Consider the following 27342-nt stretch of genomic DNA (forward strand, 5'->3'; position numbering starts at 1 on the left):
CTCCTCCATCACAAATGGACAAGTCCCCTACTGCTGATTGGCTCACTCCAATATCATCATGAGTGGACACTCCCCCTACTGCTGATTGGGTCACTCTCCTTCATCATGAGTGCACACGCCCCCTACTGCTGATTGGCTCACTCCAAATCATCATGAGTGGACACGCCCCCTACTGCTGATTGGCTCACTCCAATTCCATCATGAGTGGACACGCCCCCTACTGCTGATTGGCTCACTCCAAATCATCATGAGTGGACACGCCCCCTACTGCTGATTGGGTCACTCCAATATCATCATGAGTGGACACGCCCCCTACTGCTGATTGGCTCACTCTCTCATCCCATCATGAGTGGACACACCCCCTACTGCTGATTGGCTACAAGTGTGTTGTGCTGCTCGGTCCGATCCACTTTCAACAGCATTTCTCAGAAATCACTTACTGCACCTTTTCAAATGAAGAGCAAACAATTTAATTAAAGATTATGAATACAACATATTAAAAATTCCAATAAGTCAAGCACAATAAGAGCAAGAGTATGAATTCAGAAAGTAATAGGAGTTTTGATTTTATGTTGACTTTACAGTGTTAAAATAGAGATGCCATAACTCTCATATCTGCACACTTTAGAAATGAATGAATGAATGAATGAGTCCAGATGTTGATGCACAACTAACAAGCTTCATTGGAGAACCATGAAAAGTTATACATGAACGCACTGCCTCTCTCTCCAGCTAATGTTCTCAGGTGGAAAACCTAAAGAGATTATTTATTTATTTCCTGAATACGTGTTTATAAACTAAACAGGGTGATTCGAGAGTTTCGTATGTTTTACAGTAATAGTGATCATTCCGTTGTTAATCCGTTGACAAGCACATTTTATGTTTAGTTGAAGAGACGAGACGACGCGATGAAGTTCATTTAGGTGCTTTCGTTACTTGAGACCAGAAGAATAAAAACGTGGAGATATCATTGCATTCCAGTGCTTTTGATCGGCTGTTATGGCCACTGAGCACACGGTCATACAGTTAATAAAAGTCTTCTAATGAATCATATTGTGTTGTGAGTGATGTTTGTAGCAAGGCCGCACACACTATTGACCAGTCCTGTAGATCATTTGAATAAACCTTTTCACTTTTTTAGTGCAAGTTTAGCTATACTGAGATACAGAAAGATATTGAAAACATGTGACTGGAGTATCGCAGTCCTGTTACACAAACATTTCTCTTCCTGTCTGGATAGTTTAATTCTGATACCGCTCATGGAAATGTAAGACTCTTGTCGTCTTCCTGCATATTGTGCTGTTAAACTCGGCTTGGGTTTTCCTGTTGCCGTTCTTATCTCTATTCTGCTTCCTGATGAGCGAGTCTATTGTAGTAGAGTTGTTTCTTAATTGTTTTCCTTTCAGTAGATATAGTAGAAATGTGCTATTTTATTTGCTCTTGATCCAGAAAATTATCCTGGCTAGAAAAACCTACTGTGTTTATATGAAATTTATTATATATGATATTATATTATACGATATGTATTGGATTATATTATATTAATTATATAATTGGATTATATTATATTATATTACATTATTAATTATATTATTGGATTATATTATACTACATTATTAATTATATTATTATTATTAATTAATTATATTATTTCAAACTTGGGTCTATGAAAATGTTTAGAGAAAAACAAATCATGCAGAGTGTAAAATAAATAATAACAAAGTAGTAGTAATAATACTAATAATAATACAATACATTTAAATAAATAATAAAAAGTACATTATAATAAATATTAACCATTTTATTAAAATAGTAAGTATTACTATTAAGTATATAGATTAGATTAAAATAATAAAATCTATATTATAGATATAATATAGATAATCAAATAAATAATTAAAATAATCAAATAAATACAAATTTTAACAGTACAGTAGAAAAAAACGTACTGGACTGAATATAAACTAAATATTTTCCTAATTATATTTTACACATATTACTAATATTATTTTTTCATAGTATACATTTGGTTTTAGGCAAAATAGTGTATTTCCTCAAATATATAAATAGAAAAATGTATTTAACTAAAAAAACGAATATTTTTCAAATGATGCTTGCATGTATTTATAATAATAATATTTAACAGTATACATTGATTATTTAGGTAAAACTTGATCAAGTTGTGTTTTTTCAAAAAAAGAAAGAAAACTAAATAAACAAATAGATTAAAATAAATATTAAAAATAGATTAAAATAAGATTATTAATCTAGAAAATAGATGTATTAAAAAATACATTAATTAAATAAATAAATACAAACGAATGACAACAAATAAATGAAAAAAAAAATTAGCTTACAATAAACAAATACAGTGCAGTGAGTAACTTAATATATATAAACTATTATTTCCAAATGATATTTAACACATTTATATAATTGATTTGTCATAGTATAAATTGGGTCTTTATACATAAAAATGCATTGCTGACTTTTACATGTTGGGGTTTAGTTCAAATCTCCCAAATCAGCTTCGTCCAATCAACATGAGAGTCCAGAAGTGCCACACCACAGCCCCTGATGCATGCTGGGTAATCCTCGGGAAAAGAGCAGGACACACACACACACACACACACACACACAGACAGGCTGACAGAGAGAGCTCGAGCCAGTTGTGTGTGTATGTAAGAGCCACAGATGCTCGCCGTGAGGATGGACGCATCACTCCGGACTCCTGAGGTAAGAAGATGACTGACAGCTGCGCGAGAGCTAGCCGTTAGCATCGAGGCTAATGCTAGTGTTAGCTTGCTAGCATCGCCCGTGTTAATCAATGGGTTCTGATGCTACATTGAGTTTGCATGCTAACTGATTAAGTTTGCGCTTCTAACTCACATAGAGAACAATAACATGACTGTTACGGCAACTTTTCCCATTGTTTAGAAAGAAGCCGCTTGTTTTGATAGCGAGAAACAACTCAGTTTATGCTGTCAGGTGTAATTTCACTGCTGTGATCAGGCTAACGGCTAACGGCTAACTGCTAGCCGGAATGTAAACATCACCAAAACGATTCGATTCCGTCCAAAAGACTAAATGTCAGTTTAATTCGGATTTAATCAGGGATAAATACAGTTTAGGCTAAACTAATACATTCATCTGGTTCGTGTACGTTAGTTATTATGGACAGTTGTGTCAGTTTATGTCCTGTAGGCCTGCTGTTAATTGACAGCTGTGATATTAAAATCAGTTAATTTATATTAATTCACTGATTTAATAGCTGTACTCTTAAAGTGTGTACTTGAAAACTTTCATTTAACAGCGAAATGTAATCAAACGTTGCTTTTGTACCTCAGAAGAGTTAAAGTACTGCAATACAGTCATCATATGAGTAATATATGAAATTTATGATTATAGATATGTATAGATGTAGTGCCCTTTAAATGGACTTATCCTTATAGGAAATTAGAGTATTTCTGTCAATCTGATCTAATGATGTCCTTCATCACACATTATTTTTTTATTCTTTCAATTCACACTAAAACTGAACAGTAAATGATTAAATTGGACATATGATGCTTTCTGGTGGCACATTTCTTGTGTTTTTGCTAGAACAGAGAAACCTTTAAATGGCATATGGGTGTGAATGTAAATTGTGGTTTGGCCAAGATAATGTCATTGTTTGAGGCTTCTTTCAGCAAACAACCAGTTCCCAGTACAATAGACCGTTTTATTTGGGTTGGGCCTGTCTACTTTGTAAATAATTGCCTTCAGTGACTGAATCCTTTTGGTTTATTTATTCACGACTCTCTGAATTGATCTGTTGCTCCACTACTTCTCCTGGTATTAGCACTTAATTAGTGTCTAATTTGAAGACAATCTGTCCGGTTTTACTCTCCTTGATTTGATTTGAGTTAGACAACAAGAACCGGTGTCTGTGAAGCGCTGTGCGCTGCCATCAGGAAGTTCAGTGGTTATCAGTGCTTTCAATAGACATAATTAACACTTTATTCATATCAAGATTAAGATTAAGAAGATTTATTGATGGCTGTTTTAAAAGCTCTGCATTATTTAAGGTATTAAAGCACAAACAGTGGGGTTATTCACTCACTAAAATGTAATATTTAGTGTTTAAACACACACTTTTTGTCGCGCAGAAGTGAAAGTGTGTCTTGTGTGTGCGGACAGCAGTGATTAGACGCCGCTGATGTAGAGAGCGATGGTAGTTGAGGAGCGTGTGCAGAAACTCCTGCTGTTCTCGCTCTTGCGTTTAAAACATGCAGCGTTGCAGAAGGCGCCGACTTTCTTTGTGTGTCAGAAATCATTTCCAAATGACTCTTTTACACTTCAAATTAAATGTTATTACAGATTTTGACTTATCCTGTGGGCATCCTGACACTTTAGTTATATTAAGTCTCATCATCATGTTACATGCGTTTGCCGCACAATTTTTGGGGCAAAAAAATCTAATTGTGATTATTTTTTTCTGTTAAAAATAGTTATACATTTTTTTTGTGTGGTTATATATCAATTAGGGATGCATAACGATTAATCGCAATTAATCGTTTGCAGAATAAAAGTTTTTGTTTACAACATATATGTGTGTGTACTGTGTAAAATAATTATGTATTTATAAATACACACACAAGCATGTATATATTTAAAAAATATTTACATGTTTATATACATTTTTATATTTAAATATAATTTATATTATATATAATTATAAATACTTAATATATAAATAGATTTTTTTCTTAAATTATGCATGTTTGTATATTTATATATACATAATTATTATAAACAGTACACACACATATATGATGTAAACAAAAACTTTTATTCTGCAAACGATTAATTGCGATTAATTGTTATGCATCCCTAATATCAATATGACAAAAAAAAAATTGTTTTACTATTATTACTAAATACAAATATTTACAATATTACTAATATTATATATCACTGTAAAATAAAAAAAGTAATTAAGAAAAATATGACTAGTTATATTTTACACTGAAAAAGTACAATAATAATATTTATTGCTGTCTTAATTTATTCATATTAAAATGTTTTAAAAAATCAAGCTTTTATTTTGGCGGAAAAAACTCTTAAAGCTTCTCTTTTGTTGACAACAACTTTGGGAAGATGGTTGGCGTATATTGCGTTTCCAAATCCACATGAAGATGAATAGATGTGATTATTAAATCAAATCACATTACATAAAATGTGTGAATTAGGGCTGTGAAACGATTAATCGCGATATATCGCATCCAAAATAAAATTGTGCGCTGCGTTTACATAATATGTGTGTGTGTACTGTGTATAATTATTCTGTAGGCCTATAAACACACACACAGACATGCATGTATATATATTTAAGAAGCATTTGCATGTATATACTGTATATATATTTATATAAAATTTATATTATATTAATATTTTATATATAAATTACACGTTTTTCTTAAATGTATACATGCATGTGTGTGTGTTTATATATACAGAATAATTATACACAGTACACACACACACATATATTATAAACACAAACTTTTATTTTGGATGCGATTAATCGTATCACTGCGTTCATTTACACACAAGGAGCTCATTATCCAGATCTCAATCTGAGACTTAAAAAACACAAAATTTGTATTTGAAAGTGAACTAATCCTTTAAAACACTGGATCATGAGCTGCTCGTGTGTAAATGAACACAGTGCTGCGCTTCACTCTGAAACATGCAGCGCATAAATTTGTCTTATTTAAATGAATCATGCAGTCCGTTTCAAACTTTCTCAAACAATCACAAATCTAGATCTAGTTGTTGCCAAAATCTTTCCTTGTCTCATTTTGTGTTTCAATTTGTACTTGTTTGGCCACCGTCCTATTCATGATGCTAATCTAGCGTACATTGCTTTGCTAATCTGCTGCAGGCGTGAGCTCTTGGCCGTGTGTTTCTGCTCAGGTCCCCATGGAGCCTGACGTGATACGCATGTACTCCTCCTCTCCCCCCCCGATGGAGGACGGCGTCGAGGACGAGGACGATGAGTTCAGCGACTTCACCGGCGTCCCGAACAGCACCAGCTTCTCGGAGTTCGACACGCCCTCCTCGTTCAACCAGAATCGGGCTTTAAACGCCACCTCGCCGCCGGAGCTACTGAGCAACGGGAGAATCGTGGGTCTGTCGTCTCAAACCGCTAAGGCTAACGGCGTAGCGCCTAGCCAGACTGGCACGCCCAATGGCAGAACGGTTAGTGTGGAGGAACTTAAAAAGTTGACCGAGCATCAAGCTCACATCACGTCCCTGGAGTTTGCAACCGGATCTCGGACTGACAGCGACTGCAACGGCACCGCTGAAGTGCTAACGAATGGATTTGCAACGTTAGACCAAGTAGGAAGCCCTCCTACGCCACACAAAAACAATGAAAGTCCAGATGATTTCGCAGATTTCGCTGCTTTTTCAAATGCTGAACACAACCAGCCTTCAAACACAGACTGGGAACATTCAAATCAACCGGCGCAGAATGACGTTAGCGACGGTGTTGTCGAAGTGCGAGGTGCTAGCAAAGTGGACGACAGCAGGGATTCGAGAAACACAGGGTTTGGATTCCCTTTAGAAAACTCGGAAGGTCTCAGCAACGGGAGCTTGAGTTTCCATGAAGGGTCGGATTTAGATCAAAAGGATCTAGAAGTTGATGCTACTGAAGCGGTTAGCACAGCGCAGCCGCTAGCCGTTAACGGTGTAGCCGATAGCGGTGTTTCGCCAGACTCTGAGGAGAGATGTAGTGCTGAACAATCAGATGAGAAAGGCTCAGAGAACGAGAACGAAGAAACGGAGACGGAAACGGAGACTTCCTTCGGTCGGCCGCTATCGACAGACGCGCTCGAAGAATTCGGCGACTTTAGCACGACGGGATCCGTACCTTCGCCTCCGCTTCAGGAGGACACTGCCACTCCGGCCGATCACAGCCAACTTGCCGAGGACGACGATGAGGATTTTGGAGATTTCGGGGACTTTGGAGACGCTAGCTCATTTAGCGCGACTGGATTTGCTGATTTTGACCAGCAGGGGGCCACAACGCTAGTCGCTCAGGCCGAAACGCCCCCCAAAATGAATGGTGAAGATGATGAATTTGGCGATTTTGACACATCAAAAGAACCCAGTAAAACGGATTTGGCAGGTGAGGAGGCAACTACGTTTGCAGAGTTTCCTGGAAGTGACAGTTTTGCGGATTTCAGCTCCGCGCAGGTGGAAAACGCCGGTGGTATCGGAGGATGGCAGGCTTTCTCTGAGCCGGATCAGAGCCAGAACGGAGAGGAATCGTGGGCAACGTTCGGGCAGGAACAGGATTCATCGTGCACTGAAAAAACTGGAGACGAATGGCACGGGAGCCAGACGGTTACGGCGCCCCCTACTGGTGCGGAGGAGCGCAAAAGTTGCACAACGGTAGGTTTGATTAAAATATTAAATATTAAAATCTAAAATATTGCTTGGTTGATTTATACTTACTTTGTCCCATTCTGTTCCTCAATGTGTTGTCCTAAACGGTGAAAGGTATTGAAAACTGGCAGGGAAATGATACCAGATTCAGGAATGTACTGGACCGGATGGTTTACTCTTTCTACATGACTGATTTAGCATTAATCTCTCTCATTAATTTCACTGTACAAGTTAGTCGTTAAAGGTAGGGTAGGTCAGAATTGTCTAAAGAACTTTTTTTCAAATTGGCTTAAACTGTCTTTATATACCAATGCATAATTAAAATGCAAGTACTCTGAAATAGAGAGTATAAAAAACTGAGTGACTCTAGTGTATTTAATCTTCAATAAACACAGCTCATTAATTCAATTCACTCCCACCTAAAATCGGGTGCGCGACTGCGCGCACGTGGGCGGAGCCAGTAATAGCGGCGGTAGTCATGGCGACGGAGAGTGACAGTCGCGCAAGCCAATCACTTGTTTCGTCCCGGTAGGAATTAATGAGCTGTGTTTATTGAAGATTAAATACACTATAGTCACTCAATTTTTATACTCTTTTTTTCAAAGTACTTACATTTTAATTATGTATTGGTATATAAAGACAGTTTAAGCCAATTTGAAAAAAAGTTCTTTAGACAATTCTTACCTACACAACCTTTAGGTCGAAACTAAATGCATGTTAAAAACAGAAAAACACACTATTTAAAAATAAATACATTTTCTCTCACTGTGAGCGTAAAGATCAATAACACACAAATATTGGGTAATATATTCAGTTTTTAATTGCACTGGGCTATTATTATCATCAGTCATTTTCTGTAATAAATGTGCACTATCATTCAGAAGTTTGGGGTCAGTAAGATCTGTAGCAACAGTAATTATTATATATTGTGAAACTATATATCTTCTATGTGAAGATTTGTTAAAATATAATGTATTCCTGAGATCAAAGCTGAATCTTCAGCATCATTACTCCAGTCTTCATGTCACATGATCCTTCAGAAATCATTATAATATGAGGATTTGATGCTCAAGAAACATTTATGATTATTATCAATGTTGAAAATAGTTGTTCTGCTAAATATTTTATAAGGAAAGAAAGTAAAAAAACACTTGAAATACATTTTTGTAACATTATACATGTCTTTACAGGCACGTTTGGTCCATGTAATGCTGAATAAAAATCAATAATTTCTTAAAAAAAAGAGAAAGAAATCGTACTAATCCCAAACTTTTGCTGTGTATGTTTATATCCAATGTTTCTCTCACCTCGTCCACTATCTTGGATTTAGTTACATTGGGCAGGTCTATATTTCGAAACAATCTTTTTCAAAAGGTCTTTGTTAGAGCCGTTGTTTTCTGATGTGTTTTCTGATGTGTTTCCTGCTAAGACTGCGCTGTTCAGCCGCTTGGAGAAGATTTTCCAGGCCAGTTTCGAGCTGGTTCTCGCTCCTCGCGTGGAGGCAGACGTGACCCCGCTCAACGCCTTCCTCAAACCGGACACGCCGGAGCAGGAGCACAGCGACGGGTGAGGAGCCGCGAGTGTGTTTGCTGAGGGCCGAGTGCTTTTCTGAAGTCTTCATGCTTGTGCTGCGGTCTCTGTCTCCTCCTGTGGGTGTTGTAGGGCGTTGCGGGACGTGTGGCAGCAGCTTCAGGATGTTAACAATGCGTACGGCCTCCGGTACCAGTGGGGCGGCTCTCACACCAATAAAGCCCTGCTCTGCTCTCTCGGCATCGACACCAGAAATATAGTGAGTCGGATTGTGGGAGAAAAACATGGGATTTTGTCTTTAAAATGGACCATGATTAACTGGAAAATGCCAATGAAAATCAATGGGGTCCAAAACTATAAGTGTCCAAATAGTTCTTAGAAGTGTTTAAATTAAAGGGCACCTATTATGACATTTAAAATGTTCCTAATGTTGTTTAGGGAGTCCCCAACAACAGTTTTACGTGCATGCAATGACAAAAAACACTTTTGTTGTCGTATAATATGCATTTATTTTTACCTGATTTGCTCACCGACTCCCAAATGATTCGTTCAACGACTCGTTTTTCCAAACCCCTCCTTTGCGCGACGCTAATCTGCGATTGGTCAGATGACCCAGCAGTGTTTACAGAGATAATACTTATTGTTTAACACGGAGTACAATGATGCTTTTATCAATTAAATCGTGTTATAATAATGATTATAGTCCACTGCTTTATAGTTTGTTGTAAAAAACTAAAAATAAGATAAAGCATGTAATGTTATGTTAGCGAGCATAGCCCAGAGTTAATATTGTAAAAGCACAATCAGTCTTTGTTAGCATTAGCCCGATAAACATAACGTAAAAAAAAAAAAAATGCAGTTACGAGCCATGATGTTTTCAAGTGTTCCCCGGCCTTGGAGCGCAATAAGTGGGCGTATCGTATTCAAATAACTTGACAAGTTGACGTCATCTAGTCAGAGAAAAAGCTTCGGTCTTCTAACGATTCATAAAAATGACTCCGAGTCGACTCTCACTTTTGAAAGACAATAACTTTATATACGGTGCACTTTCATATTTCAAACTTTGCAGGATGTTTTTGTTCACTCAGATCTATGTTACACACTACATGAAAGGTACATTTCAAAATTCCATAATAGGTGCCCTTTAATAAACACACTGGCAATACCTTATTGTCAAATAAAGCGGTTAAAAGTAGTAAAACAATCCAAGTACCTTTCGTCTGGCCAAAATCTACAACCTATACATTTGAACTTTCTGTAGTGTGTATTCTTGATGTTTGAGTGTGAAAAAGCCCCTCCAGCGGGAGTTATTCTCTACATCAGTGTCTCTGGCTATGTTTACACGCAACCAAATAATCTGAAAAGCCTTCATGTAAACACTTTAATCGATCCGATTGAGCTCGATCCCAATGAAATTTCGATCGGATTGAAAGGGGGGTTTATGCCTTTTCCTAATCCGAACAAGAGAACATGCAAACACTTGATCGGATTGAACACCGAAACTGAAAGGACAGCGCATGTGCAATGACGCTGAAATAGCGTTATGACGTGTGGAGCTGTTCTTCCTCGTATAAATGAGTGTCCCGTCTTTCTATAATCCTCCTTTCCCTCCGTGTCTGTGAAGTGAAGATGGGCAACATCCCACCAGTCCTTGGTTCAGACTCTCATCCACAGACGACTGGTTTTCAGCGGCACAACGGTTCATATGCTCATTGTCTCCAAATTCTGAACAGAAATGGATAAATATGCGGTTTAAAACAAATAATGAACCAATGTAGGAGAATGGTTATTATGCGCATACAAACTCTGTATATTCGTGCGCATGTCACAAAATCTATCCCGATTTGAAGCTTGTGACATAAACGCACATCAACCCGATCACATGTTTAGCGTTCATGTAAACACTACGTTCGGATTCATCAATCGGACTGATTTCCGTCTGCTTGAAGCAAAAGTTGTGCATGTAAACGTAGCCACTGTTTCTGAACTAGGCCTGTCAAAATGGATGAAAAGCTAAATTAGAATTTCTTTCTTAAATATTAGCAAAATTATATTTGAATTCTTAAGACAATACTTAATGTTTGAGGATAAAAGTACTGTATTGTCTCCTATGCCCACAAGAGGGCGCAATAAGCAAATATAAAGCTAATCAAGCATCGCATCTTTTATTGAAATGAAATGACATTCACTGTTTAAAGTGCATTAACTTTTGAAACATTTGTTCTTGCATAAAATATAATTTCCTTAATGTGCATGCAAGGAAGATTGGGTTACAATAGTGCATACAACTGTGGAAGTGCATCAGTGACATGAGAAAACACACTTCAACACACAGCGTAATGTACACAAAATAGCAAACACTTCTACACACTACACATCTACATGTTGTTCGTCAAAAAATATTGTTTTTTTATTTGATGAATATTTTAAATTCAAATTTTTATTTGACAGTGTAGTATTGAGTTTTTTCCGGGAATGAACACGTCACAATATTCCTCATTTAAATAATTAATACACAGAATAAAGGGGCGGGGCCTGGTTGAGTGAGTTAGTGGTGTGTTGAAACTGGCGGTTATGGTAAGGGGCGGGACATCTCCCTAACACACTCGACCAATCACAACACAGTACACTATATATGGGGGAAATAATGTGTTTTGAGCATTCAAGCTTGAAAACCTGTTCTAGTGGAGCCTAAAAACCACATCAAGACTCAGTAATATGGCCTCTAACTTTTCTCATCTTCTGTCTTTGTCTCTCTCTCCTCAGCTGTTCACGGGCCATAAAAAGCAGCCTGTGATTGTGCCAATGTACGCTGCCAGTCTGGTGAGTCCAGCCCAGCTGTGTGTGTGTGTGTGTGTGTGTGTGTGTGTGTGTGTGTGTGTGTGTGTGTGTGTGTGTGTGTGTGTGTGTGTGTGTGTGTGTGTGTGTGTGTGTGTGTGTGTGTGTGTGTGTGTGTGTGTGTGTGTGTGTGTGTGTGTGTGTGTGTGTGTGTGTGTGTGAGATGCTGGTCTATTTTAATCGTCCTCTTGAGTTCATGTGTGTTTAATCAATCATTCAATTCAATTCACATTTATTTGTATAGCGCTTTTCACAATACACATCGTTTCAAAGCAGCTTTGCAGGAAATGCACGAGTCCATATTACAATTTAGAGTGATTTGTTATCAGAGGAAACTAAGTTATGTATTTCAGAAATGTGCTAATACAAAATCACAGTTAGCTAAAAATGTATTAATTTAAACAATGTAATTTAAGGCAGAAACAATGAGCTCATTAAAGTAGTGAATACTTGTTTGTTAACAAATGATTGTGACATTTAGAAAGCAGAAAAGAAGTAATGTGTGACATCTGTGTGTGTGCAGGGGATGCTGGAACCCACGAAGGAGCCGGTGAAGCCCGTCTCCGCCGCTGAGATGATCGCCTCAATAGCACAATCTCCTTCAGTCGTCTCGGAGCTGAACACCGGTCCTCCAGACGCCACGCAGGTGAGCGCCTTCACCTTCATCTGATCAAACTCTTCTCTCACAGCGTATCGCACAGCTGAATAAAGCTGGATACATGTGACCCTGGACCACAAAACCAGTCACATGGGTCAATTTTTGAAATTGAGATGTATATATCATATGAAAGCTGAATAAATAAGCTTTCCATTGATGTTTGGTTTGTTAGGATAGGACAATATTTGGTCGAGACACAACTATTGAAAATCTGGAATCTGAGGATGCAAAAAAATCGAAAGATTGAGAAAATCTCCTTTAAAGTTGTGCATTTATGTTCACGATTGTGCTGCATTCACTCACAAAAATACATGTTTTATACATTTACGGTAGGAAATTTACTAAATACCTTCATGAAACATGATCTTAATATCCTCATGATTTTTGGCATAAAAGAAAAATCTATCATTTTGACCCCTACAATGCATTGTTGGATATTGCCACAGATTTACCCGTGCGACTCCAGTCTGGTTTTGTGATCCAGGGTCACGTATAGATTATCCAACTTTATCCTCATACATAATGTATACTCCGATAAAGCGATATATACTATATTGCAAATCTCAATTACATGATTGTTTGAATCGTTGCAAAATGTAATGATATTATCGCTCAGCTATATATACACAGTCAAACGAAAATTTATTCCGACACCCTCAACATTTCTCACATTATCACAGTTTATTCACTACTATAGAAAATGGTAATAATATGACAAGAACTATATATGATATTTCACTGGTTTTGTCCATCCTTCTGTTAGACTGTCTCACACATGAATTATGATGAATATCTGTCAGCTGTTCAATTTAACTACACAATTAGATAATACCAGTTTAGCTCAACCAGTGACCAAGCGATGCTTCATTGTGTTCAGTGTGTGTGTAAAAAGAGCATTAGCAATTAAAGAAAAAACACTTCAGCAAAACATGGTCCGCTCAAAGTGTCTGAATAATATTTGGTCCCAAATTATTCATAAAAATGAAGAATTTTTGGGTATAATAAGTCACAGTTTACTTTATTTTGCTCTCCTCACTTACATACATGAACTATAGTGTCCTGCACACTCTAGTAAAATAAATCTGGTGTCTGAATAATTTTTGCTTTGACTGTATATAAAGTTGGATATATAAGCAAACTTTATCCGCATACATTGGACACTCTTGTAAAGCGATGTGTACTTTAGAGCCAATCAGCTGTGTTTGTGTATAATATTGCATAAAGTAACTCAATTATCTCCCAGCTCTTTCTATAAAGTTGGATATACGAGTATAACTTTATCCGCATACAGTATATTTGTGTGGGCGATATATACGATATAGCAAATCTCAACTGCTTGTATCATCACAAAATGTAAACTATCAACATTTATTATTATTTTTGCATTGCCTTTATGATAAAACATTTAAAATCAGCAGCTACCACAATTTATAGCATTCCTGTCTTGACTTATTATTTGATTAAAACTTGAAAAAAGTGAAAATATTGTCACTCAAAGTTAAAAAAAAAAAATATGTCAAAGGGTAATACGCCAATCACTCATTTTTTTAATGTGTTTATTAATTTTCAAGCTTTACAAACAGAGCTTAAAATCGAATAAGAGAATAACACAGAAAAGAAAAAAGAAACTAATGGAAGTATGCAAGAATAATAACTATTATTATTATTATGGCTCATCAAACACCAATCTGAAGGAAAAAAGAAAATTAAATGATTGTACAAACAATATGCCTTCCTTATTTAGACATTTAAACCTCATGCCAATCACTAAATTAAATAATCACACATTTATAGATTCATAAATCAGACAGATAACTTTAGAATAGATCAAGAATGTTTTAATTATTATTTTTCACATTACTTTTGTGACATGATGTCCTCTCTTCCCGCCAGGAGTCTCTTCCTCCCGTTCAGTTTGACTGGAGCAGCAGTGGCCTTACAAACCCTCTGGACGGTAACGGCCTCCTCTCGTGCCTCACACACACACACACACACACACACAGAAGAGTGCAGGAACTACGCTCTTGTTCTCGAGTGTGTGTGGAACCTGTAGATTAGCAGTAGTACAGTGATCGTCTCTATGCTAATGTTCACGAATGCTTCTCGCTAACAGAAACCAACACTAATCTGGTCATGTAGATCTCAACACTAACAGATCTGAGCGCATGTCAACTTCTGCTGTCCTGTGTTCTCTCTCTCTCTCTCTCTCTCTCTCTCTGTCTGTCCGTAACCCTTCTCCTCTTTCTTCATCCCTCGTTCTCTCTGAAGCGAGTGGAGGCTCGTCTCTGCTCAACCTCGATTTTTTCGGCCCCGTGGACGAGTCGCCCTCCGGCCCGGCCACCTCCATACCAGGTTTGCTGTTTAACACCAGCGCTGTGTGTGTTGTGTGTGTGTGTTGTGTGTGTGTGTGTGTGTGTGTGTTCATGATCTCGGCTCTATTTCCAATTCAATTAAAAAATTGCTTTATTAGCATGACTGTACATAATACAATATTGCCAAAGCTATGAATACATAGAATAATTATAAAAGACATTAAAATAATAAAATATTGTAACATAACTTATATTTAAATGTACAAATTAGAATATGTGTGAAAATTTGATACCACAGTGTTTTAACACACACACACACACACACACACACACACATTACTGAGGGACACTGGTGGACAGTAGGGAAACACACTGAGGTCAGACACACACACACCCACACACACACACACACACACACACATACATTGACCTGCTGTCTCTCAGGCTGTGACACACACACACACACACACACACACACACACACATTACTGAGGGTCACTACTGTGGTGGACAGTAGGGAAACACATTGAGGTCAGACACACTCACACACACACACACACACACACACACACATTACTGAGGGTCACTGTGGTGGACAGTAGAGAAACACATTGAGGTCAGACACACACACACTCACACACACACACACACACACACACACACACACACACACATTACTGAGGGTCACTGTGGTGGACAGTAGGGAAACACACCGTCAGACACACACACACTCACTCACACACACACACACACACACACACACACACACACACACACACACACCTGCTGTCTCTCTATTTGCATCCATATCTTTAACCGTCCTTTCAAACGACTGTTCTCGTGTGCATACCAGGGTTTGAAATGAACTTTTTTTACTCACCGGATAATTTGGCTAATACATTTGTAAGTTACCGGCCATTCAGAACTTCTGCTAGTCCGGCTGTCACCGACCAATCTTTTAATTGAACATTGTTCTGGGGAGTCTGCTCTGTATTTCTGCTGCACAAGAGCGTGACCAGCGATCTGACAGCGAGCGTTATTATGGTTTTACCCGCGGGTTAGTGGGTGTTCATTTCAAACCCTGATGCGCAGGTATGGTAGCGTATCACACAAGTGTTGTGACGTGTGTGTGATGTGCGTGTGCAGGCGTGGACCCGGAGCTGTACGAGTTGACCCAAGCGAAGCTGGACGTCAGCGGGGGGGGCAGGAGAGTCGTGGATGCGTTCGCTCGCCTCATGTCCACCGTGGAGAAGACCAGCACCTCCACCAGGTCAGACACACACACACACACACACACACACACACACTTCCTCGTGAGTTTACAGGGATGCTGGATATCTGTAGGCATGGACTCGTTATTTGATCCGACTGCCACGTTTTACACAAAATGTAAACTATTGCAGCTGTTTGAAACCTGTTGCTCACAGATGAAACTGGAAAAATTTGAATATGGTGCAAAAGTTCATTTATTTCAGTAATTCAACTTAAAAGGTGAAACTAATATATTATATAGACTCATTACATGCAAAGTGAGATATTTCAAGCCTTTATTTGATATAATTTTGATGATTGTGGCTTACGGATTATGAAAACCTTTTCACAATATTACAATTTTGAATTTGAGGTTTTCATAAGCTGAATTTATTAAAAATGTATGTACAGCTCTAGGTTTGTTATTTCATTTAGTGGTTGTCGTCCAGTTTTTATCCTTGGATATATGGTTATTTTGCATTTTTAATCCTACTATGTTTTTTTTTTTTTTACTTTTGAAAGTTCATCCAAAAATGGTAATTGTGTCATAATTCCACTCCCTCATGTCGTTCCAAACCTGTAAGACATTCGTTCATCTTCAGGACACAAATCTTTTTAATGAAATCTGAGAGCTTTCTGTCCCTCCATTGGAGCAACAGAACTAACACTTTCAAGCCCCAGAAAGGTCGTAAAGACATCATTAAAGTAAACCATGTGACTCCAGGGGTTCAACCTTAAGGCGAGACACGGCAGGCAAAAACAGGTTTTTTTTTTCACTGGTCAATTTTGAGATTTTGGATATTTGTCTTCAATAACATGTCTTCTTTCTGACTTGTGGTGAAAAAAAGTCAGAAATACACTTTGGGGTCTTTATTTTACTAACTTTGTCTATTTGCGTCTGTAGATTTCTCATAAATTCAACAAAAGTTGGCGTTCTCAATCATCCGCTGCTCCGCGATCTCTGTCTGCACCCCGTCATCACACACACACAGAAAGCTCTCTCTCCTGTAAATGCTGTCTGATCCAAATATGGTCATTTCCTTTTTATCAGCAACCAATCGTGAAAGTAAAAGGGCTGAATGCGCAATCTCATTGGCTGATGATAAATCTTTAAAGACGTTTTCTCAAAAAAGTCAGAAATCTCCACTTCAGTCGCACCGATATTCACCAATCTGTCCAGTCTTGTGCCTAGTTATATTATGAAGACATTTACAGAGCGATTTGTAAATATATTATTCATAGCCTGATTTATATAACATTTTATTCCAAAAAACATGGCGAAAATCATTTTTTTCAAGCTATTGACGGTATATTCTGATTTACAGGATAACAAAAGTAGATATCCAGAAATCCCTCTGTAATTTCCCCCATCTAACATGTGAACACAATGAAAAAATAATTTTGAACCTGGCTTTATCCAATACTCAGATTTCGTGTTTTTTTGTATATATGCAAATTAGCGCATATTTACTTTGAGATTGCCTAATTTGCATATTTAAACATTAAATTACAGAAAACTTGTACCACATTTTTTTCTCATCTTAAAGGAGTGGTTCAGGATTTTGGACATCGGACCTCATTTTCAAGTTAGCCTGGTTGTTATTCATCAGTGGAGACAGTTTTCAAAAATTTTCATCCAGTCCTTCCAGTTGCATAGTTCGCCGATGCTAGGCTAGCGCGAGTCAACAGTATCTGCTAGCCTGCCATTAAAAACTGTTTTACCCACTCCACAGTACACCAAAAGCAAATAAATTATAACGCCAGACTGTCGATGTAAATGTCTGTTTTGTAAACAACCAGGCTAACTTGAAAATGAGGTCCGATGTCCAAAATCCTGAACCACTCCTTTAATGTAGGTGATCAACTGGGAAAGTTCACATGTAGTGTCTCGCCTTAATTTGATATCTGATATCTCTCTCTGATGTGTTGGTCATGTGTCTGACGTGTGTGTGCTCTCTCTGACGTGTGTGTGCTCTCTCTGATGTGTGTGTGCTCTCTCTGACGTGTGTGTGCTCTCTCTGACGTGTGTGTGCTCTCTCTGACGTGTGTGTGCTCTCTCTGACGTGTGTGTGCTCTCTCTGACGTGTGTGTGCTCTCTCTGACGTGTGTGTGCTCTCTCTGACGTGTGTGTGCTCTCTCTGATGTGTTGGTCATGTGTCTGACGTGTGTGTGTGCTCTCTCTGACGTGTGTGTGCTCTCTCTGATGTGTGTGTGCTCTCTCTGACGTGTGTGTGCTCTCTCTGACGTGTGTGTGCTCTCTCTGACGTGTGTGTGCTCTCTCTGACGTGTGTGTGCTCTCTCTGACGTGTGTGTGCTCTCTCTGATGTGTTGGTCATGTGTCTGACGTGTGTGTGTGCTCTCTCTGACGTGTGTGTGTGCTCTCTCTGACGTGTGTGTGTGCTCTCTCTGACGTGTGTGTGTGTGTGTGCTCTCTCTGATGTGTTGGTCATGTGTCTGACGTGTGTGTGCTCTCTCTGACGTGTGTGCTCTCTCTGACGTGTGTGTGTGTGTGTGCTCTCTCTGACGTGTGTGCTCTCTCTGACGTGTGTGCTCTCTCTGACGTGTTGGTCATGTGTCTGACGTGTGTGTGTGTGTGTGTGCTCTCTCTGACGTGTGTGCTCTCTCTGACGTGTGTGTGTGTGTGTGCTCTCTCTGACGTGTGTGTGTGTGTGTGCTCTCTCTGATGTGTTGGTCATGTGTCTGACGTGTGTGTGCTCTCTGACGTGTGTGCTCTCTCTGATGTGTTGGTCATGTGTCTGACGTGTGTGTGTGTGTGTGCTCTCTCTGACGTGTGTGCTCTCTCTGACGTGTGTGCTCTCTCTGACGTGTTGGTCATGTGTCTGACGTGTGTGTGTGTGTGTGCTCTCTCTGACGTGTGTGCTCTCTCTGATGTGTTGGTCATGTGTCTGACGTGTGTGTGTGTGTGTGCTCTCTCTGACGTGTGTGCTCTCTCTGATGTGTTGGTCATGTGTCTGACGTGTGTGTGTGTGTGTGCGCTCTCTGACGTGTGTGCTCTCTCTGACGTGTTGGTCATGTGTCTGACGTGTGTGTGTGTGTGTGCTCTCTGACGTGTGTGCTCTCTCTGATGTGTTGGTCATGTGTCTGACGTGTGTGTGTGTGTGTGCTCTCTCTGATGTGTTGGTCATGTGTCTGACGTGTGTGTGTGCTCTCTCTGACGTGTGTGTGCTCTCTCTGACGTGTTGGTCATGTGTCTGACGTGTGTGTGTGTGTGTGCGCTCTCTGACGTGTGTGCTCTCTCTGACGTGTTGGTCATGTGTCTGACGTGTGTGTGTGTGTGTGCTCTCTGACGTGTGTGCTCTCTCTGATGTGTTGGTCATGTGTCTGACGTGTGTGTGTGTGTGTGCTCTCTCTGATGTGTTGGTCATGTGTCTGACGTGTGTGTGTGCTCTCTCTGACGTGTGTGTGCTCTCTCTGACGTGTTGGTCATGTGTCTGACGTGTGTGTGTGTGTGTGCTCTCTCTGACGTGTGTGCTCTCTCTCAGCAGAAAGCCCGTGCAGAGGGAGGAGAATCTGAGCGCTGAGGCCCGGCGAGTGATCGCGGGACTGCCGGATCTGTCGTTCATGCAGGCTAAAGTCCTCATGTTCCCCTCCACGCTGACGCCTCTCCTGCCCGACTGACGCGCTCGTCTCTGCGCCGCCTCTCTTTTTCTGTGCGTCGCTCTCCAGTCTCCTCCACACACACGGACACTCACCGGCTTTTAAGTTCCTCCTTTTGCTTTTCCAGCCCCTTGTTTTCTGTCGTTTTTAAGTTCAAATACATCATGCTATGTTAAGAGAGAGAGAGAGAGAGAGAGAGAGAGAGAGAGAGTGTGTGTGTGTGAGATTATCAGCTAATGATCGATCGCTTTAGAGAAGAAGAAAAAAAACAGATAATTTTATTTGTAGAATGACAATAGGAAAAGAGTTAGTGTTTATATTAGAGCCAATCTGTATATAATCCGGGATGAGTTTCCTTTTGATTATCCTTCACGGTTAAGTTAATGTGTGTGTGTGTGTGTGTGTGTGTGTGTGTGTGTGTGTGTGTGTGTGTGTGTGAGAGAGAGAGAGAGGCACTTGTTGTTTTTGTTTTTTTGAAACACTGGCTTAACTCCTTCATTGGCACAAATGATGTGTATGATCTGATTTGTATGTAGATATATAAATGCGTAGTTATATAGACTTGAAATCAAACCACCTGCAAAATTTCCTTTTGATTTTGCGTAACAAAGAACTTTTTATTTACCGGTATTTATTATTTTGGCTATTACATTACAATCAATATTGGTATTACTTTTAGTTTTTTTTATTTCACACATGCATTAGTGAACACAAAATACTTTATTTTACTTTATTAAAATCGAGAGCGATAGAAGCGACAGCGTTTCTTCAATGTTTTTGCTGCTCGTATTCGGTTCTTATTTTGTTGTTTGTTACGTTTTAATGTAAGTTGAAACCACTGGCTTCGGACTGTACTGTAGTGAAGGAATCGTTGAATGAATGATTAACTTGAATATATATATATAAATATATATATAGCTGTATCGAGAATAAGGGACCAATATCTGCTGTAACGTTTTGCTCATTCTCCTGTTCTCATTGTGTTTTTGGTCACGCTGTCTCTGTGTTTGATTTAATCTGCCAAATCCTCAGCCACTCTTCTGGAGGACGTCCGCCCTCACAGTGCTCCTGCACGCCAGGAGTGCATGATGGGAAATGTTCACCAGAAATCATCTGTAAAGAGTTGCCCATCTTTTGGCTCTTTTTTTCTCTCCCAGTTCTTTATTTTTATTTTTTATGTGTGTGTCATTGTTTATTCTGTCTCCTGGAGGATTTTGCACATTGTAAAGACATACGGAAGAACTGCTTACATAGTTAACTGTGGCTTCGGACTGTGTACAGTCAAACTATGGATCATGTAAAAATTGTTATGGGAAAATTCCTATGGAAAACTCATACAGAATGATATCTCTAACGAGCCTGTACCGAGGTCAATCGCGCATGCCTGGGTTCTTTGACAAAAACAAAACTAGTGTGTAAATTTTCTTTAAGTGTACACAAGAAATTAAAATAATTTAAGAGAAAATGTTGTTTTGGTGAGAAATCATTGTGTTTATTAGACTTTCATTCATGTTATTTTGGAAGGATAAACTCAACGCACTTTTTTTTTTTTTAATTTCTTTTATTTAAAATTTGTAAATACTAAAATAGTGTAATATCACATTTCCACAAGAAAAAAGTATTAAAATATCACTTTATCACATTATAATGATATTACAAAATGGCGGCAACATTCCCACTGTATCAAAATAAATATATACGTAACCTTTTTGCTGTACATACCATAATACAGAAAAACCGACCTTAATATTTCCAGATGCAAGTACAAAAAGTATAAAACGCACGTCGAGTTATGACCCGACCAAAACCTCCATGATGTGGTCCAGTTCGTTCAGGTCCAGTTTGAACGTCTGGTTATTAGACGGAGGAGCAGATTGGCTTCCGCAACCAGCGAGCGTCTTGACGAGCTCGTCCGTTACCATGGAAACGCTCAGGGATGAGCTGTCGAACAGGAAGTTGTCTATTTCCGTGAACAAGAAATCGTCCAGTGAGAAGTCCGCGAGGCGTGAGGGGGCGTGGCTAGATGTAAAGAGGGCGGAGTCAGAGAGAGACATAGAGGAGTGCATTTCAGAAAGATGCGCATCTGGGTCTCTCAGTTCTCCTGCGTTATCCGAGTCAGTGCCACTAGTAATGTCTGGCACGTCCTGGTCCGATGTGGAAAATAAGGCTGTTATTCCCACGGTCGGACACAGAGCTTCGATGTCAGCCAGTGCTGTGGAGAAGCTGTCCTTACTGGCAGGAGATGAGGGAGTCTGCGGGCTGGGAACACACTCCTCTCCCCGCAGCTCGTGCTGGATGTGCCGGAGTGTGTTGGTGATGAGCACCGTGCGGGCCAGGTCCGGCTCGCCGGGTCCCGGACGCGTGTGCAGCTTCAGTAAGGAGAGGTTGAGCACCGTCTGCCGCTGAAACCAGTATCCGCCGGTGGAGGAGGAGGAGGAGGAGGAGGAGGAGGAGGAGGAGGAGGAGGAGGAGGAGGAGGAGGAGGAGGAGGAGGAGGAGGAGGGGGAGGAGGAGGAGGAGGAGGAGGAGGAGGGGGAGGAGGAGGAGGCCTCCATCTTCATCACGCCGTCCTCTTCCTCCGGCTCCAGCTTACGCTTCAGGCCTTTACCCAACATCAAGCGTCTATCTGAGGGAGGAAGACAAGAGCATCAAAACATTGATATTTGTACATTCATATTTTAATTCATATGGTTTATGGTTATACAGTAGTCAACATTTGAAGTGGATCAAAAAAAGTTAAAAGTTGTGCTTAGACGAGAACGGGTATTGTTCAAAGTTCATGTATAAGTTTGAGGAAAGTTTTGATCCACTTGTAGAAATGTTGACTAGTTATTTGAATATTTTTATTTTAAATCTAGTCACATTTTACTTAAAAGTAATGAGGATTTTTTTAAATATATAAAATTAACTGAATTCATATGTTAATACATTTAATGAACAAAATTAAATAAAATGCCAATTTACTCAAATTAGTAACATTTTTGTTTTAAATGTTTTCTATAGTAAAATATTTTGAATTTAATAACATGCCAATATTTACTAAAATTTACATTTTTGTTTTAAATGTTTTCTAAAGTAAAATATTTCAAATATCTGTTTTATTTAAAAAGCAACGCAAATAAATGTAATACATTTTTTTAAAATTAGTTATTAAATATATTAATATTAATACCTTCATACATCAAAATAGCAATATGTATTGATTTTTTTTAAATGTAAATATTTTATTTTTATTGAAATGTTTTCTATAGTAACATGTAATTAACAATAAAATAAAAGTAAATGTAATAAAATTAAATGTTAAATATATTAATATATCTAAATTATTAAATTGAATGAATTAAATTTACTGCAATACAATGACAAAATTTATTTAAAATTTTTATTTTTATTCAAATGTTTTCTATAGTAACATTTAACAATAACAGAAGTGAATAAAATTGAATGTGAAATATATGAGTTATATCTTAATTATTACATTTAATTAATAAAATCGAGTGTAGCTATTACAATGACATTTTTTTAATGCATTTTTTATTTAAAAAAAATCCTATAGTAACATTTTAAATATTTTATTAATAAACAACGTTAACAAAACTGAATTATTTGTTAAAATACAGTAGCCTATAATATTAATGCTCAATGAACGTTTGGTCACAAATCATAGCTAACACTAGTTGTAGTTTCTTAGATGAAAACAAAGGAGAAAAATGAGATTGCTCTTCATAGCCAAACACACCGTACTTTCCTCTTACTCAACATCATCCATCGATGACAAACTCCTGATACACACATGACTCTGAGATTACTGTAAATCACAGCACTTGCTTTAAGTCGCGTCACTTCCTCCCAGCTCCTGATTGGCTGGTATGGTTAAAAGTTAGAGATCGAACTAAATGGCAAACAATCACGTGTAGTTCCTCCAGTGACCGACGCCCAGAGTCCGAGTCACACGCAGTCGAACCCGCGTTCTAAAACCGTTGAGAATTCTAAATTCAAACTTTTAAGTTTGAATCTCGTTCGTTCTTTATTGAGAGTGACGACATAATCGTGTACAACAAGTGATGTCACGATATAAGAAGTTCGCGGGTGACGACACAGAGCAGGGACGTGAATGCACTGTTTTCGCATCTGTATTTAAACGAACTCATCATTTCACCGCAAACCTGGACCTGTGAGTTGTTCAGCTGATCGCAGTGAAGTGACCCCGTGACATGTCGCGCTGCACGCCCACATTAGATCAGCTCAGAGTGAAACCTCAGCTGGCGCACTGCGAAACGAAAGCTTCAGGGCTGTCTGATAACTTTTCGAGTAAACCAACAAGTTATGAGAACACAACAGGCCTGTCTGAAATGTGCTGGCATTAATAACCCACCGTGACCATCTGCATTCTGCACAACGGGTCGAGTTCCAGTGTCTGAACTGAGTCATTCAGGGCTTTAAATCCTCCTGCTTTACTACTTTCAAGACAATCCAAAACTATTTAGACCTTCAATACATTACAACTCCAATATATAGATAATCTACCGTACAGTCATACCAAACACAAGTTTTGACCTTTAAAGCCGATCATTTACCCTTGTTGTAATTTTTTTTTTAAGAAAATGTTTTGACCTTTAAATCCAATCTTTTTTTTTCTTCTTCTTTTTTAAAAAGAAAAGAAAATAACCTTACTATTATGTATCATGAGAATCGCTCGTGAACTGAAGTGGTGTGTATGAACTCACCACACGCAGGTCAAGCGAGGACTTCCAGCTGCTCATCGGACTCGCGGAAATCCTTCACTCGCGAGCGTCCGGTTCGACTCGCGCGATCGTATCACTATTCAGCGTTATAACGTAAAGCTCGTGAAGTCACTGGTCCCGATCAACGCACCGGACGACGAGTCTATTCCGCCTCCGAGAAACCCGCAGGCGAAGTCTTCACGACACGAGTGACGTCAGCCTCGCAGATGTCGACTGGTGAATGAGTCATTCATCTGAATCGGTTCGTTTGAACGAGTCAGTCCACCCGACTCAAGATACGCTTTTGCTGCTCGAAGGGATGCACTAATAAACAGTTAAATATGGTAATAGTTGGTGGAAAAAACAACTATAAACTATATAATGTATTAGCCTAGGCCTACTACAGGTTGGCTATTTTACATTTGACGTAATTTGGCGCTGTTTATCCTTTTAAATACTCTTACGCAAATTTGTAACCATGTTTCCCCCCCCCCCCAGATTGATTAGTAGGCTTATAATCACAGTTTTATTACAAATACCATAGATAAACTATAGTTAGTGTAGCAAAACCATGGTTAATTTGTGGTTACCATAGTTTAATGCATATAGCAAATGCAATCATGTGTTTTTGTGTAGTAAAAACATAATTTTAAGGGGAAGTAACATTAATTATAATGTCAACACTATACGGTTATTTGGAGTTGATTTTCACCTGGAGAGTCTTATGAAGAAACATGCCAGTTTTATTGACCCATATCTGAACTATTTGGAAACCCAAATAGTCGCCCTAGCAACTATTCGCCCTATTATATTACAAGGAATATTGTAATTGTATAACTCTCTGGACAGTGAATCTGGGTCCTCTTCTGCATCTTTTTAAAATATGTTATTGTTTTTTATTCTCTCATCTGTTTTTATTATGGTGTAGTCCTGTTTAATATACAAATCTAAGCTATTGGTGTTCCTTTATTTAATTTTATTTATTTGTGATGTTGTTATATTTGTATTATAATGAAAATTGAGTAAACATAATTATATATAAAAATAATAATAATAATGTCAACACTAATGATTTTCCTCAAAAACAAGAAAAGAAACGTTCGACGCGAGTAGTTTTTTAAAATATTTTTTTACATAACGTGATCAAATGATCGTTGTTAAAGGGTTCATTGAATTGAATCGCTCGAGCGAATCGATTCACAGAAATGAATCAGACGACTTAGCAAAGCTACAGATGTCCCCCCCTTCTCATTCCTGTGTGCATATGTCGATGATCGTGTCCGCGCTCCCGTGGAAAAGCCGCAAATATGTGAAGTATTCACGGCACGAGCACTTCAGGAAATAATCGAGCTAAATATATTTCGTATTGTAACTCAAGTTTATGTGCACATCACTCATAAACAGCAGATAGATGGAGATCAGACAGAGAAGTTTCAGAAAACATCTCAACTCTTCTCAGATTTGATGAAAGTCTGCAATCACCATGAGATCTCAATTCAAACATTTCTCAAATGATATGCTTTTTAATTTTTTTAGGTGTCATACCCCAAATATGATCTTCATCATCATGCGAGGCACACCAACACTTTTGTGTGTAAATATCCATGTGTTAATACTGTGCAAATGTTATTTTTTAAATGTGTAATATTTTACACTTTTCCTACTCGTATTTTTTAAACGTATTCATATTTTATTTTATATATATTTCAGCCTTATTTTTTTATAACGTATTTATTTGCAAACCTTTTTTTATTCTGTTTTTCTCTACACATTTCTACAGATCCAGCCGTGTTTAAGGAGACGCATCCGACAGTGAATATTTAAAGCATAACTTTTAAGTCTCATAAACTATGAAAGACCCAAATCTGAGGATCTCTTTATGGAAAGCAGAGAAGCCTACATTAGCAGTTTCATAAGCAGGGTGGCTTTCGGGTTACGTCGATGCGAATAAGAGCAAAACTGTGTGTGTGTGTGTGTGTGTGTGTGTGTGTGTGTGTGTGTGTGTGTGAAAATGTTCAGGCATATTTCCACACGATGTCACATGCTCCTGGAGTTCTGCTCCTTCATCCGGGATCATGTTCTCCAGATGGCCTGAACAAGAGGAAGAAGAAGCAGCTGAACCTCAGCCACCACACACACACACACACACACACACACACCTCATCTTCACACCTTCAGAGTGCTTGTGATATCCTGTCACGTCAAAAGCCCCAGATCTACTGTACACAGAATGAGAGCAGCAGATGATAATAATAATAATAATAATAATAATAATAAAGCACACTTTCATTGTTTGCTCGATCATTTGATGATTAACTATATCATCCGTCTGCCGTTCCTCCTCCAGCTGTCACACACACACACACACACACACACCTCCCGCGACCCTCCGTCTCCCAGCAACACACAACAAAACAAAGGCTCTGGCTCGGCATTGTGCTTGACCCTGACCTCTGACCCCTGAGGCCCGGTGAGGACAGCTGGAGTGTGTGTGTGTGTGTGTGTGTGTAGGCGTGCAGATGTCCCACTTCAGGCATGTAAGCGTGCCGCTTCACTTTCAGTTTCCGAGCGCTGTCTCACTACTGTAACGTGTGTGTGTGTGTGTGTGTGTGTTCAGTTTTTCTTTCGTTTCTGTGTTCTGTTCATTTCCTTGATTGTATATTCGTCATCACAGCCGTTCCCTTCATGATTGCATTAAAGCGCCGAGACTCACTCCGTGTCCTCTGTGGTTTCTCCTGAGTTTTGTCTATTATGCTTTCTGACTTATTTATGCTCTGATTTTTATTCTTATTTTTATTGCTCTGACATTATTGATTTATTTTTGATGCATTTTGTTGTTGTAAATAAAGACCATGAAAACACAAATTAAAAATCTTACTTAAAGTATTTAAATCTGTTTTTGAGTGTCTTCTGCTCACCGAGGCTGCATTTATTTGATCTAAAATACAGTAAAAAAACATAATATTGTGAAATATTA

At 38.7% G+C, this 27342-nt stretch overlaps 2 protein-coding genes across 8 annotated transcripts; one reads left to right on the plus strand and one right to left on the minus strand.

Moving 5' to 3' along the window:
• Nucleotides 1-2563: 2563 nt before the first annotated feature.
• aftpha (aftiphilin a) lies at nt 2564-21103 on the plus strand. 7 transcript variants are annotated; one of them, XM_079616250.1, is made up of 10 exons: nt 2564-2736; nt 5959-7440; nt 8864-9000; nt 9097-9223; nt 11731-11787; nt 12326-12448; nt 14354-14414; nt 14729-14812; nt 15919-16042; nt 19530-21103. In XM_079616250.1, exons 1-10 carry the CDS (start codon nt 2695-2697, stop codon nt 19660-19662), a joined length of 2370 nt encoding a protein of 789 aa, XP_079472376.1. In that variant the 5' UTR covers nt 2564-2694; the 3' UTR covers nt 19663-21103. The 7 variants fall into 7 exon arrangements, with proteins under 7 accessions (XP_079472376.1, XP_079472381.1, XP_079472380.1 ...); XM_079616253.1 differs by having other exon boundaries at nt 2584-2736; nt 5927-7440; XM_079616252.1 differs by having other exon boundaries at nt 2587-2736; nt 5927-7440; nt 19527-20243.
• A 105-nt stretch (nt 21104-21208) lies between these two features.
• Nucleotides 21209-24601, minus strand: sertad2a (SERTA domain containing 2a). Its single transcript, XM_079616316.1, has 2 exons — nt 24369-24601; nt 21209-22267 (listed from the first exon to the last, which is right to left on the minus strand). Exon 2 carries the CDS (start codon nt 22254-22256, stop codon nt 21432-21434), a length of 825 nt encoding a protein of 274 aa, XP_079472442.1. The 5' UTR covers nt 22257-22267; nt 24369-24601; the 3' UTR covers nt 21209-21431.
• Nucleotides 24602-27342: the final 2741 nt, after the last annotated feature.

This window comes from Phoxinus phoxinus (genome assembly GCF_949152265.1).
Source record: "Phoxinus phoxinus genome assembly, chromosome: 6".
NCBI lineage: Eukaryota > Metazoa > Chordata > Actinopteri > Cypriniformes > Leuciscidae > Phoxinus > Phoxinus phoxinus.

Coding starts and splice junctions, on each gene's coding strand:
- aftpha (XM_079616251.1), top strand. CDS start 2,695: ATGCTCGCCGTGAGGATGGACGCATCACTCCGGACTCCTGAG. Junction 2,737..5,958: donor CATCACTCCGGACTCCTGAG/GTAAGAAGATGA, acceptor GTTTCTGCTCAG/GTCCCCATGGAGCCTGACGT. Junction 14,813..15,918: donor CCCGGCCACCTCCATACCAG/GTTTGCTGTTTA, acceptor GTGCGTGTGCAG/GCGTGGACCCGGAGCTGTAC.
- sertad2a (XM_079616316.1), bottom strand. CDS start 22,256: ATGTTGGGTAAAGGCCTGAAGCGTAAGCTGGAGCCGGAGGAAGAGGAC.